Genomic DNA, 14278 nt, shown 5'->3' with positions numbered 1-14278 from the left:
ACGAAATGGGTGAGTCCAAAATGCCAATACATATTTGAAAGCCAAAAGTGCATATATCGCCTAAATGTAACTCGCCACTACCTCAAAATTTGTCGAGCATTTTCGAATAAAAATTGTCAGTTGCACAACCTATGTTCAAAACCATCATTATTGCCTAAAAGCCTTACAGGCGAAGTGAACGATACCTACACATGTCCAGAGAAGCAAAGGTACAATCATGTGTGTTTTTGAGTCTTTTGTGTATGACCTTTGCAGGAGCCTGTTGCGTTTGACGTGCATAAGTTACACCATAGGTTACAATGTAATTAGTTTTTTACAGCCGATTTTCGTACGTTATTAGCATGCGACAAGGAACTACATTATGGCTTTCGTAAATACAACACACTTATTGCTGCAAAACAAGCCACAGTTTGCAGAAAAGTTCCCCCACGAGAAGTTGAATATTCCCCGGGGAACCACCCGATAAATACCAGGGACTCTCAGTTGGTACAGTTCATGTTGCATTGTTTCAAAGCGCTTGGAAGGAACAATGCTCCCGTTGTTCGCTTTCACGAAATGAGAGTTTCTATATTTGCTTTTGTTGACAGCGTTGGAAAATATGGCTTTGCAGCGATGTAGTTGGTACCACGCAACTTGCCCAACCGACAAGAATTATGTACAACATTATATAAAGGTTTAAATATGAAAACATTTAAGACCAGCCAATAGTGTTTTTCGTTTCACGATATTCCTTTGCTATATACACAAAAGATTTACTCTTTAAGGGAGATTACCATCGGACTACAAAATTGGTATGCTATAGGCATTGACATCAGTTGTAGCTTCGCGAATTCGTTGTTTCAAATAATTTATTGGAACCCACACAAGAGATAAAACATAATTTATTGGAAACAAACACAAACACACAACGATTACCTACCTGAAAAGGTTTTTTGACAAAACAGTAATGCAGTGCGTTTAACGATCGCCATGGCCAGATACATATGTTTGGTTTATAAAACCTACACTAAGGTACATCACCACGTAAATCGAGCGAACAATAAAATCATATTTCATTGACTACGAAACAGGCTTTTTGTTGATTGAATCAAACATCAACACTTGTCAGTTCATGGGTGATTGAAGACATTGGTTTCGCTCGGAAGCTACTTATAGAGAAGGCCACGGAAAGGCTGTCTTCATCTTCTCCATCCTCGTGTTTTTTTGAAGCAACTATCTTATTGGTCGCTTACAGGTGGTGCCACCTGCCTCTCGCTTGCAGAGTTAAGGCTTTCCCTCGCTGGCACCCCTGAAATGATTGCATTGTCTACATCTCCTGTCGGAGGAAGTGGGGCATTGTCAGGTCGAAGTTCTTCGGTCGAAGAAATGTCATGAAGGACATCTGTGACAAATAAAATTATTAGTACTTTCAATCACAAAACCTCGCGGTGAGATTTCACAATTGTTAAAACGTAATAACACAAACAATTAAACATGCAAAAACATACGGAAAATAATGAAACAAATATGTCAGTTTTTTTTTAATTAACTCTCTTTTCTGGGAGCTGCTGGAAATTCAGTATTAGTTGCACACCATGCTTGTTTTAAAGCTGATGTGGTGCTACTTACCTGAAGCAAAAATCAACACTTGGGTCGGCGTGTTCGTTGTGGGACTTCTGCGCTGGTCATGGTTGGCAAGAGTAGTCGGCATAGGCCTAAAAAAATGTAATTGTTTGTCTGTGTGAGAATATGGCGACAAAATATAAACGCTCTAGTACTGTATCTCTATGCAAACTCCCAGCACCAACGGTATACGTTCACCTAACTCTTATTACCGCTAGACCGGCACTTCCAACGTCAACAAATCAAAATCCTTTTAACTCCGCCTGGAAACCCCTTCTAGCCCGCCCAAACGATAGGACGTTGACGTCAATAAGCGCCTATACGTGACTTCCCCCTATGCGTTTTTGTATGGCTCAAATACACGACTGCGCAATTTGCGCATGGCGAAATGAGCGTTGGTTGTGCAATATCAATAGCAATATCAACGTCATATGTCAATCTTTATTAGGGCAGTGGGGCCGTCTGCATCATGTTTCCTGCGATGCTGCTATACTGTTCAACTGTTACTTACCATACACATTGTATTAAAGTTAGGTATTTAAACAACACACATTCCCACCTGACATAAAGAAGCCGCAGTTGGCCTCTGTCGTACAGGAACCAGTTAGTAGCAGCTACGAGGGACGAATTGTATCCACTGTTAGTTGGTAAGTAAATAAAGGTGTTGAGTCGATATATTTCACTCTGCGGATTGCCAACGATGTTTTGTTGGCTTCTCGTTTCGTTGCTACAATAAAACGAAAAACTTTGGAACTTTTTGCTTCGATAACGTCAGACGCGAAAAAAATAGCCTACAACGATAATCAGACAATGTGGAAACTAGTGGCTAGATAATTATGGGTATGGGTCCTGGTCAAACACGTACACTTTTTTCAATATTATTTTGTAATGAACAATAAATATGCAAAAAAGTGGCGTAAAACCCCGTAAAAATCTAAATGGTTATCGAGTCAGACGATCTAATTTCACATGATTACTACTAGATAAACATCTTAGGTTTTTGAGTTTACTAATCACAGTAAAACGGAATTCAAATCTTCACTTTTTACATTAGTTTGCATCCTTGCGATCAAGTATTTGTTTGAATGGGAATAATCAAAATTGCGCTGTCCACACAGCCGACCAAATAGCCTTTTAGAATAAATATATTTTCCTTTACAATGTAATGTAAAGTTGAATGTTCAGCAAATATAATTTACAATAACAATCATTAACAAATACCTGTTAGATTCGGAAACGGGCATCTCGCTGCTACAGGCTGCTGTACATCTACTGCTCAAGTCCCTGAGGCAGCTGGGCGTGACGGAGTTTTGTAGCCCATTTGCCTTACAACAGAAAGAAGGCAGTGACATATTGAAAATGTTTTTGAGGGTTTTGAAAACATTGAATTTAATAAAAGCATGGTTTCTCGCATGTTGATGTTTTAAATTCAACAGTTGGCCATTACGAGAAGTAAATTTTATGTCATAGTGTTTGTTGGTAAAACAACATACAATGCGCTAGTTTACGTTACAGTAGTTTTACGACCAACTCGAGGCCGTAGTAAGGAAGCAAATGATTTGCGTTTAGTATTTAAATCGGTACAAAAGATGTCTCTGTTGAAAATCTTTTCTATTACCTTTGTAGCAGCCTATGATTATGTGCATGATTAATTTACGGTTACATCGTAAATAATTTTGCGTGGCCATTTTTTCATATATTTTAATCCTGCAACATGAAACTACATTATGACTAGCAATAAATTGTTTTACTACATGAAATCCATCTAACCAGCAGCACTTCTTTCACGTGACACATCACGACTATTGTCAATACCTTGAACTTAAACAAGCCAAAGTTTTAGGAAATGTTACAAAATCTTCTGCAAGAAGTGCCTGTAACGTTTATGCCGTGACGTAGTGTTCACATTTACGTAATTTTCCATTAGGTAATGGAGAGTGACTTGCAGTTTTGTACCGCCCAGATAAATACCATTTTCTGAAACGACACAGGAGATCGCTCGTAACATGTAATTATGTATCGCGGTTCTCACGCAAGCCGCATAACTGAATTGTCTTTAAATCTCTGGTTTCTGTGGTCCGAATTCATTCCATATCGTGGAATCGCCTACTCTGCGCTGGGCTTCTGCCTAATGTAGTTTCACCATTCCATTCTACATTTTGGTTCGCCTTTAGCGTAGAATCACCGTCTGTATATTCTACTCTGGGGCTGAGTTGTATTCTGAACATATATCTTTCGTCTTTTGGTGAATAAAACAACTAACACAAGTTTGGTTAGTTACGCCATTACAACACATTTATTGCTGCAAAACAAGCCACAGTTTGCAGAAAAGTTGCAAAAATCCCCCACGAGATATTTCCTGAATGTTTCCCCAGGAAACCACCCGACAAATAAACCTAGGACTTTCAGCTGGTGAATCATTCGCTTTATCGGGTTTCACTTCTGTCCATGTTGTATTGTTTCAATGCGCTTGGAAGGAACAAAGCTCCCGTTGTTCGCTTTCCCGAAATTACAGTTTCTACATTTGCTTTTGTTGACAGCTTTGGAAAATATGTCTTTGCAGCGATGTAGTCTTTGCAACGATGTATGGTACCACGCAACTCGGCCAACCGACAAGACATTATCTACATCTCCTGTAGATGGGTATGGCGAATAATTAGGTTGAAGTATTTTTGCAACGAAATCAAGAAATGCCGGAAATGACTTCTGTGAAAATACAAATAAATAATACATTTCCAAGCACTAAAGTTTCGTTTGCCACGCGGTGAAACTTCACAGTTGTCAAGGCAACACTTACACGTGCAAACAAATTGTACACAAAATAATGAAACAAAAATGTCAGTTTTCTCACTTCTGGGAGATACTGGAACTTCAGAATTTGTTATGCACATTCTATCCTTTCTGGTGTTATTTACCTGTCTGTTGGTTGAGTGGGTGCAACTTCCGCGCCAGAAAAAAGTGCGGACCGTTTTTGAAAACGAAAAGCACCGCTCCAGAACATTTGCCACACATATAGATTCTAGCTCAATTTCAACCATTGCAAAGAGTTTTTTTATAAGTAATGAATTTGTGGAGTCAATTTATTGCACAACAGTTCGCCAATTTGTGTGCGACCACTGGTTGCCAGGTTTGCGCTTTGTTGATTTTTAGTCGCCAGACACGTTTTTACGAGGTCGGACCCAGACACCAAGCGCAACTCCATGTTTGGTCAGAACGGCAAGTTGTGACGTGCTTATTGTGCAAATGTTACGCCCATAGCAAAAGTTTTATCAGAACTTATGCAGAAATTTGGCCCACGCAAAATGGGGAACAAAAATAAGTCAGTATGCGTTTCTCGCTTCACTATCAGCTTTTTATCAAAAGGAGATTTTAACAAATGGTATTTGAGAAACCGAGTTGGCGTTCGGGTCTCGATGGGTCTTGCTTTGGCCAGCACGACCAGGTGGCCACCTTCCGTCACATGCAACCAATCGCAACCCATCACTTTTCACTTTTCGACTGACTGCGGTTATTCTCCGTGAGGAAATGTATCGAATTACATTGTGTACAACCAGTTGCTCGCAACCATATACAGAAGCTAATGTATGAAGAAAATTTTATTGTAAAAATAAATACAAACGATTCTTCACATGAAGTAGACTAACAGATCATTAATGATATTGATTGTAATCATACAGTGAATCTACCACTGCCAAAAGCAAATAAATAATATTCAACATGTGGTTTATGAAACCTACACCAAGCACGTCACCACGTAAATCGAGCGAACAATAAAAACGTATTTCATTGACTACGAAACAGGATTTAAGTTTTAGTAAAAGTATACATAAAGTTTTGTCAGTTCATGGACGATTGAAGACATTGGTTTCGCTCGAAAGCTACTTATAGAGAAGGCCACGGAAAGGCTGTCTTCATCTTCTCCAGCAGAAGGTTGATTACTGAAGCAATTAATCTTCGTCTTCTAATTGGTCGCTTATAGGTGGTACCACCGGTCTCTCGCGTGCAATGTTCACGTGTTCATATGATTGGTTTTCCCTCAGTGGCACCCCTAAAATGTTTTGATTGTCCATGTCTCCTGTTGGAGAATAAATGGAGCGAGGGTGTGGGACATAATCATTTCCAAGTCGTTCTTCGGTTGAAGAAATGCCAAAAACGCCATCTGTGTAAAATAAAATCAATTAGTAGACTTTCGAAACAAATGTTTCATTTAAAATGGGGCCAGTCTCGATTACTGTCATGAGCAAACACAGTTAAACAAGCAAAATACAATAAAATTAACATATTTTATTAAAATCACTGGAAGTTAGTTAGTTTCGTGGCTTATACTGGTATATTAGCATTTATTAAAAACATGCTGCGTGCTTGTGTTACTATTTACCTGAGGCGAAAATCAATAATTGGGGAGGTGCATTCGTTATGAGACAGTTTCTGCGCCTGTTATAGTTGGCATGTATTGTCGGCGTAGAACTGAAAAGCAAATATGTGTTGAATTGCTCCGTGATTACGGCGACGGCCTTTGTTACATGGCATTACAACGTAAGCGCATACCAGTTATAGTTGTTAGTATATAGGTTTAATACACAAAACATTTAAAAAGCATTAAATAGTTTACGTATCTCCATTTCCAACAGACGAACAATTCTAAATTTGTAATGAAACACATTTGATCATACTTTTTTTGAGATTACCTGTGATAACGAACGGCATGTACAGGCCTGTGTGGACAGCAAGTAGCAGTAAAAGGCTGATGGTGCATGGCTATGTGGATTATTTGGTGTGGTGCCGAATTGTAATGATGTAATCCGGTTCTCGGTGCATCAACCGCGTCAGCCGCATTTTGGCGTCTTGGTCGTCCTTCACTATAATTCAATAGAGTTTTCCATTGCACGAAAAACGTAAGCAAATGTGATGTAAAGACAAAAACTGCCAAAACTAGCAAATTACAGATAACTGATGATTTATTTGAAAAAGTTATTGTCAATAAACATATCTTACCGTCTAACCTCTACAATCGTCATGTTTGCTACCAAGCTGTCGTTTTAATTTCTTACGAAGAGAAATCTTCACAAGCCTAAGTTATTCTAGCACATGGCACTTTTATAGCCTCTATTGCCTTCTTTCCTCAGCATGACTTGCATTTCGTATATTATGTACATAAAAACTACTTGTGCAAATAAAAGCTACGTGCACCAGTTGGCGTAACGTATGGCATCTTTTACACCAGGCAAAAGATTTCAACTTGATTTAATACATGTTATTTGCTACATTCGCTTTTCGTAACCACACTTGCAATTATGTCATAACTGCCAGGCCCTATAGTTGGAGCCTAACCATCAGGAGCCCAACTCGGGCTAATTTTCCAAATTGAACGCATCCCGAACAAGTTTTCTTTGCTTGGTATGTGCATCAAGCGACTCAATCGATGTTTTTGTTTGACTTGTTTTTTTAATTTGTCGTACAATTTAATTTTATTCTTTGTTTTGTTATTTACCTGTTTGTTGGTCAGGCGGATGCAATTTCGTACCAGAAAAAAATGCAGACCGTCTAAAACTTGGACTGCTCCGGGCCACTTGCCCCACAAAGTTTCAAGGTCAATTTTAGCCATTGTAAAGAATTTGTGGAGCCAGTTTACTGCACAACAGTTCGCCAATTTGAGTGCGACCACCGGTTACTAGGCTTGTGCTTTGTTGATTTTTAGTCGTCAGACACGTTGTTTACGAGCTCGTATCCAGGCACCAAGCGCAACTCCATGTTGGTCAGAACGGCAAGTTGTGACGTTTTTATTGTGCAAATGTTACGTCCACGTTAAGTATTGTCAGAACTTGTGTGGAAATTAGGTTCAACATCTCGACCCCTGTTTCAGTTGTTTTGTCTTTATTTTCTTTTTATAAAAAACACCGGGATTTTAACCAAGGATATCTTTTGCACGACTCCGCATCAGGTTATCTTGTTAGTATTAGGGCGGGCGCTTGGCAGATGTTGTCCCCCATCAGGTTAAGTATTAGGACGGGCGCTTGACGGATGTTGTCAATCGCCACAATAAAATTTGAACCTAACGGTTAGGAGTCGCCCTCTGACGGCAACTCTTTTCCATTCCGGTAACTTGCGGCGTTATGCTTATACAATTTTCTCTGCACCTGATCCATTACCCATGTACAAGTTCTAATCGAGATTCTTCGCGCATGTCAACGTTGGAACTCATTCCCAAGATATCCATAGTTTGAAACTTGCTACATCTGGCAATTTGCGAAATGTAAATTTTTGATCTTAATGACTTTCTGTCTGTACAGATCTTCTGTTTTAGCATCCTGTATTCACAAGAAGTTGTTTCTCCTGATTTGATCTTCTTGACCATTTGTCAAGGTCTTGCCAAACTTTGGTGGCGTCTCTTTTGATATTTTAACCATAAAAATGAACATACGCTTAAACTTATTGCACGCTCCTGCAAGTTTTATTCAAAAAACTATTTACCTGTTAGGTTAGGACATAGGCATGTTGCTGCTACCAGTTGCGTACATTAATCTGAGAAGTTGATGGAAATATCATTTGCCCACCTTTCCTATTTTATAGCTCACAATAGTATGATGCACCACAAGTGCCCTCTGGCGGAATAAGTGTTGCCATCCCCATAATCAATTCGTTACTCACGTAATTAAATATCGTTGGTTTATTGCAGTAAGCAATAGTTGTCCCAATACTTGTACATCGCTTGCACCTTTTTCGCACTGAATTTTCACGCATTGCAAGAAACAATTGTTGGTTTTGTTCAGTGTTGATGATTCACATGCATTAATCTTTACACATATATATTAAGGATCTCCACAAATGTAAGCAGTATGAAGGGGTTGCGCTGTAAGGCGATCACACCTTATCATGCCATTGCATGACGATATACTTCTTCTGCAATAACAAGATGTAGAGTAAAAGATCACGCACAGAACAACCAATCTTACGCAGATGTTGATACGAGATAAATAAACTGACAAACAAATCTCTGTTAGCTCGTGTTGATTGTGTTTCACTCTGTATTGAGAAAATTGTAAATTAGCCACAATGGGTATTATACTTTTACTTCCCAAGAGGTTTGGAGTTGTGTTTTGAAAAATGACGGATAACTTCGAAAATTTAATTGCCCATGATGCTTCCATTGAGGCGCTATAGTGTTTAAATCGCTCCTAAACGAATAATCTTATTTTCCATAGACTGCTATGGGGATTTTTGTGTGGAGGCACGCCAAATAGAAAAGGTGGGTACTCAACCGTGTCCTTGTCCAATTGTTTCTTTTAATAAAATCCCCACGAAGTATGCAGAGCAATAAACAAATAATCGCCTCTAAAACTTTAGATATTTTCGAAATATATTGTTAAGCTTCGTTGGAACGACTGGTGTGCATTCCAGCAACAAAGTGCGATTAATTTCACGGCTGAACGACCAAAGGGGAAAAAAGGAACAGCGTCGCTGGGGCGTGACATACAGCTTACTTCAGACTATTGTCATTCTGGCAAAATCCCTAAATTATTTTAATAAGAAAAACGTTCCCCTTCATTAAGCAGCATTTCACTGTAAGGTATAACCTATACTACTGAGTTTCTACTGGGTATATATCATAGCTTGTTAGATAATTTTGAAAAATAATTCACTTGACAATTATTTCTCATTATTACTACCACATAAGTCTAGGTTTTTCATCGAAATAACCTCAAACACGAGCCTCTTTAAGTTTTTCGCTTTGCAGGTGACGTCACTTTCAATCAAGTGCTGAACCACTTTCCGCTGCCTAGATTTGTTTAAAATCTCTTTCTCTGTCAAAATGTGCGTGCCGAAAAGCGTGAAAGTAACAAAAGTCGGTAGAGATATCACGTATTCCATCAGAATGACATCAAACACGTTTTTCGCTTTGCCCGTGACGTCACTTTCGATCAAGTGCCAAACCAAAAAAGGAGAAAAACCTACTTTCAGATTCCAGTATTACCTAGTTGATTATTTTGCAAAGTAATGTAACATGCTATGAGATAAACCGATAAGGTTTAACTTCTTGAAATGCTGCTTAATGATGCGAAACTAATTTAACCAAAAATTAACTTTGGATTCTGCCAGAATGACAATAGTCACTTCAGTGCGTTTGCGTTTTGGAAAGCAGCAAATGGCGCGTATGGAAATTAACAGGTAAGCTTAAAGCAAATTGGAACCATTCTGCGTTTGTTTGTAAACCAAATATTTACACCTTAAGGAGTTTTTCTGTTTAAGTATACATTTATTCAATATGGAAGCAGATTATGTATCGACAACAATCACATATCTGTGAAATGAATTTTCCTTTTCTATTATTGAATTTTACTGATGTGGTGTAAATGCAGAATGGAGAGGCAGGGATATGTGCGAAGGCCGGAAAGTGAAATATATCGCCTCAGCACCTACAGTACGTTGGCACCAGTCAACGGCATCAATCCATGTTATTTAGCTGCTTCTGGCTGGTATTTGTACACCAGGTCTGGTCACATTGTTCGATGCTTCAGGTGGGAAATTGTGTGACATGTTGTGTTTTCGCCGTAAGTCAAGTCGACTGATCAGGTGTGCATTTTTAAGTTTAAAGACTGGTTAAAATAAGGTTGTGCACTGAAATTCACACTATTTTAGACATGTTGCATATATTAAGGTACTATTCATTGCGAATTAGATTACTGATTGTAAACAAAGCCCGAAGTGCATTAGGCCATGTAGGCTATATGGTACGCTGCAATATATAGTAGTTACGCGTGTACAGCATCATTTGCCCTCAACAAACATCGATAACCAAAATGTAGCTTTAATGGAACGGAACGACACCTCAGGCACGTGATTGTCTGGTACGTCACAATCCCACATTCCCGCCTACGCTTTATCATGTTTCAGTGCACACCTTCAATAGCAAGCCAGGTTAAGGAAGGAAACATCTGCGTTTAACAATGATCCTTTGTGGCACTAAATATTATCAAACCATAGTCGTCTTTACTGTGTTTTAGTGAAGGGGGTTTAATTGTTTGAACGAACTTTGTGTTTCACTTTTTGTAGCTGCAACGTCACGGCCGAGCTACGTCAAAGAGAACGTCTACATCATAGCAGCGACTGCAGATTCGCAAATGGGGAAGATTGCGGAAATATTCCGATCAGAAGTAAGTGCGCGTCCATTCGGAAGTAGTGCGTATGATTTTAAGTCATTGGAAAATGAATTGCAACACATTTTATTAAAAAGTTAATTACTTGACATGGACCAGTTATTTTAGTGCAAATGAAATCGGTTGCATAAACGCCAAGGAGAATAAATGCCCTATGACGACAATACATCTCCTACAGTTAACCTCGCTATGAGTCATACAGTCAACTTACTATTTGCAGTGTAATCAAACGCTCGAGACTGTGGTTTTGCTGCATCAGCACACAGTGGCGATGGAGAATGGCTCAATTGTTGCCAAGTGCTTTGACCCAAATATTTGCGTGAGATCTTTAACAACCACATTATTTGTGATAATGCGACTTTTGTATCAAAGTTCTTTAAGTGAAGATTCGCATTTCACCACTTGTACGTACAACGTGAAACTGAAAATATGGTTGTCGAATATAATTGTTTTTTATTGATGGGCAACTCTTTTCGTAGACTGTCTCACTGGAACAGCGCCATCAGGCGATTTATCCGATGAAGATTAACCCAGTTGATGAACATTCAGATCGTTTCGTTGTCATAGAAACCACAATGCCAGATATTCTGGCTTTATTACTTGTCGTCAGGTTTTATAAACCGTTACGTATCTGCCTATGGCAGCTTATAAACCTTATATTGTCTTTGTTGTGAGTTTTTAGGGCATTACTGATCAGAACAACTGAAAAGTTGTTTGCAACTGATTGAAATGATGCCGGTGTATACAAAAATAATTGTGTGACGAATATTTAATAGTTTGTCGTAAAAAAATCAGTGCATTTCCAATTCTTTCCCCATCTACTTAAACTTGCTGCATTTTAATCCTTCAATTGCGGCAAACCATTTTTTTTTTCAATGTTAACAGTATAGAATTGCTGTTGAATTCGATGTTTTGCAATAACATTTTTCGACAACGTTTTTTTGCTTGCAACTTCCCTAATTAGCGAAAATTCCTTTAATCCATCACCAACTTGTATGTCTCGTGTCTTTTTCGCCAGTTGAATAAAGATGAAAAGTGATTTGCTACAGATGATAAATAATTTCTTTTGACTTACATATACAATAAACGTTTACAACAAAAGGGTTGTTTAAACTTTATTGTAGCAACCAAACGCAATCACGCTGTGCAAATGTACATATATTTCTACTGATGACGTATTTGAAGCGAAGAATTTACCGATTTTAATATTTAATTGATTTGCAGAAGATTTTTGTAAAGTTTTGAAAACGTTCTGGTTTCGGCGGACAAAAAATTTTTTGTGCATCTAGCATTTTAATTCGAAGGACGCCCACAAAAATTAAGCATAGTCACAACAAGACGACACAGTGATGTGGGAGAGGGGTCACAGAACTTGTGATACTTTTTGTGATAAACTTCTTTTAAATAGAGACGTCACTAAAAAAATGTCTTCTTGAAATATTTATCGGTTATGGGTCAACAGAGTTTTACAAAATTGACCAGGTGGTCCATGAACTCAAAAGGGTTGAGAAACACTGAATTAAAGTCTTAGTCTCATTGTCTGATTAAAATTTGAGAATTTTAAACCATTTATTTTTTATGGTGAAATGTCTGGCTGTAGCTCTGAGGTGGCCTCGATCAAAATTGACACTCCACGACCAGACGTACATGAAAAAAATGTACGGAGAACATAATCTCTATGTCCAAAAGGTTTCATGAAAAAGATTTATTGTGAATTACACTTAACTACTCATACTTGTCCTTGAAGTTTCTTGTAGCGCTAATAAAATAAAGCTATAAAGAATATAGCCCATTGGCTTCAATTTCAAACGGTTAATTAATAGAGTTTTCTACTTGGTGGATGAATGTGTAAATGCCTGTTAGCTTTACATGTTGATTTGTCCTTATTTGCAGAATGTCCCAGAACACAAACTCCTTGTGTACAAAGTGTCAGAGGGATGGAAACCTTTGTGCAAATTTCTCGGTGTTGAAATTCCTGATAAACCTTTTCCTCACAAGAACAATATCGGTGCAGGTCTGGATGGAATTGTAACACAAAATAATGAAACACATGAATAGACAACTGGTTGTTTCAACAATAGTGTGTTTGATTTGCTTTTGTATTGCTTCTTTTGCTTTACTGTTCTCACTAGGTTGTGACCTTTAAATTCAAAGTTTACGTTTCCAGATCACGTTGTTACGTCGTTGCGAATACAATCCAAGTGTCAATAGAAATTATAGTTTGAATTTGCATCCAGTTACTCGAAAACAGAAACAAATTAAGAGTTGTATCTTTCAACATAGACTAACAAAGCTAGCCCCAAACGTAGAAGCAAAGGCAGTGAAAGCTCACATCATGATTTTACGTTAAATATTTTAATTGTGTCATAAGATGATAATACTGCAATAGTTACGCAGACTATCCTGTGATGTAGAAATCATGAGGGGGTGCAGAGAGAATCTGAAAAGGATATAAGGTTTGTTTGTAAATTTTATTTTAAACTTTGCTATTTGAATAAGACAGAAACCGAGGTTGCCAAACAGGCGAATTTAATATTTCTTTGTAATAAATAAAGATCTTATACTGTCGCTAACCGTCTTTTACTACTTATGGAGTTCCAGGAATACATTATATTGTTTCGCAAAGACAGATCCACCGGTGCTCGTTGAGTATGGCACAAAAGGTTTTGTTTTAAGTAAACATTATGGAAGTTCACACTACCGTTAATACTAAATCTTTATGATGCACTAAACCTGGGGTGTTCTAATTGGTCCCATCAAGGCAGCCCTGTCTTATTACACTGTCGACGAAACCTAGCGCAAAACTTTCGCCACCAGAGTGCACTCGTGTTACGCCAGCCTGCTGTGAATTTAAAAAAAAGGCAGACAAGTGGTGCGGTTTGTGCTCTGGACTGTTCAATCATAACCTGGTTTAAGTCAGTTTGTAGCAGTGCGGAATGCCTATTTCTGAACCTAGCAGGTAAATGTTGTTTAAGTGTAGCAAGTTTGAATTAATTAATCAAAATTATCGTTAATTTGTGTGTATCGTAGAATATATAAATGACTTTCAAAGCTATGTGTAATGTCTACTTCTATGTTCCAAATGACATCAATTTGGAAAATGTGACGTTTGTTCGAAATGCAAAATAAACTTCAAAAATCAAATGCGAAGCTTGATATTCCCAACTTGGGGATGAAAATTGTCTGTTTACAACTTACAAAATTTATGACGATTTAAATCGTTTTTTTTGTATTCTAATTTAAATTCGACCGTTTCCTATTTACATGGTAGGCATGCATTTACGTTATGTTATATCAGAACTTTTTACTGTACACATGATCAGCCAGTATGAGTTTTGTTGTTCATTACACCTTTTGCTTTTTTATCATAGCAACGCAACGTCAAGCCAATACACCATTGTGATCAACATTAATACTGTGCCAAACAACAGCACAAACCTGCGTCGTTCTACAGACAGGTACGTACCTGCCTATTCAGTGTATAGCCATTAACTTAATTACAACAGTCGAAGTGTTGGCTT

At 38.1% G+C, this 14278-nt stretch overlaps 2 protein-coding genes across 2 annotated transcripts; one reads left to right on the top strand and one right to left on the bottom strand.

Moving 5' to 3' along the window:
- Window positions 1-865: 865 nt before the first annotated feature.
- LOC145894705 (uncharacterized) lies at window positions 866-3879 on the bottom strand. The gene is made up of 4 exons (XM_082983348.1): window positions 2824-3879; window positions 2162-2329; window positions 1609-1694; window positions 866-1381 (listed from the first exon to the last, which is right to left on the bottom strand). Exons 1-4 carry the CDS (start codon window positions 2952-2954, stop codon window positions 1218-1220), a joined length of 549 nt encoding a protein of 182 aa, XP_082839474.1. The 5' UTR covers window positions 2955-3879; the 3' UTR covers window positions 866-1217.
- A 5849-nt stretch (window positions 3880-9728) lies between these two features.
- Window positions 9729-11755, top strand: LOC145895068 (uncharacterized). The gene is made up of 4 exons (XM_082983819.1): window positions 9729-9768; window positions 9960-10118; window positions 10654-10754; window positions 11237-11755. The coding sequence occupies exons 1-4, from the start codon at window positions 9746-9748 to the stop codon at window positions 11284-11286; spliced, it is 333 nt and encodes a 110-aa protein (XP_082839945.1). The 5' UTR covers window positions 9729-9745; the 3' UTR covers window positions 11287-11755.
- The last annotated feature ends 2523 nt before the right edge of the window (window positions 11756-14278 follow it).

The sequence above is a fragment of the Ascidia mentula genome, chromosome 3 (genome assembly GCF_947561715.1).
Source record: "Ascidia mentula chromosome 3, kaAscMent1.1, whole genome shotgun sequence".
Lineage (NCBI taxonomy): Eukaryota > Metazoa > Chordata > Ascidiacea > Phlebobranchia > Ascidiidae > Ascidia > Ascidia mentula.
This window is presented reverse-complemented; position numbering and strand designations above follow the sequence as displayed.

Excerpts from the sequence above, each read along its gene's own strand:
- LOC145894705 (XM_082983348.1), bottom strand. The coding sequence starts at position 2,954 with ATGTCACTGCCTTCTTTCTGTTGTAAGGCAAATGGGCTACAAAACTCC. Across the intron at positions 1,695-2,161 it reads CTGCGGCTTCTTTATGTCAG|GCCTATGCCGACTACTCTTG; the intron begins GTGGGAATGTGT and ends ACATTTTTTTAG. Across the intron at positions 1,382-1,608 it reads AGTGTTGATTTTTGCTTCAG|ATGTCCTTCATGACATTTCT; the intron begins GTAAGTAGCACC and ends TATTTGTCACAG.
- LOC145895068 (XM_082983819.1), top strand. The coding sequence starts at position 9,746 with ATGGCGCGTATGGAAATTAACAG. Across the intron at positions 9,769-9,959 it reads GCGCGTATGGAAATTAACAG|AATGGAGAGGCAGGGATATG; the intron begins GTAAGCTTAAAG and ends GTGTAAATGCAG. Across the intron at positions 10,119-10,653 it reads CACATTGTTCGATGCTTCAG|CTGCAACGTCACGGCCGAGC; the intron begins GTGGGAAATTGT and ends CACTTTTTGTAG.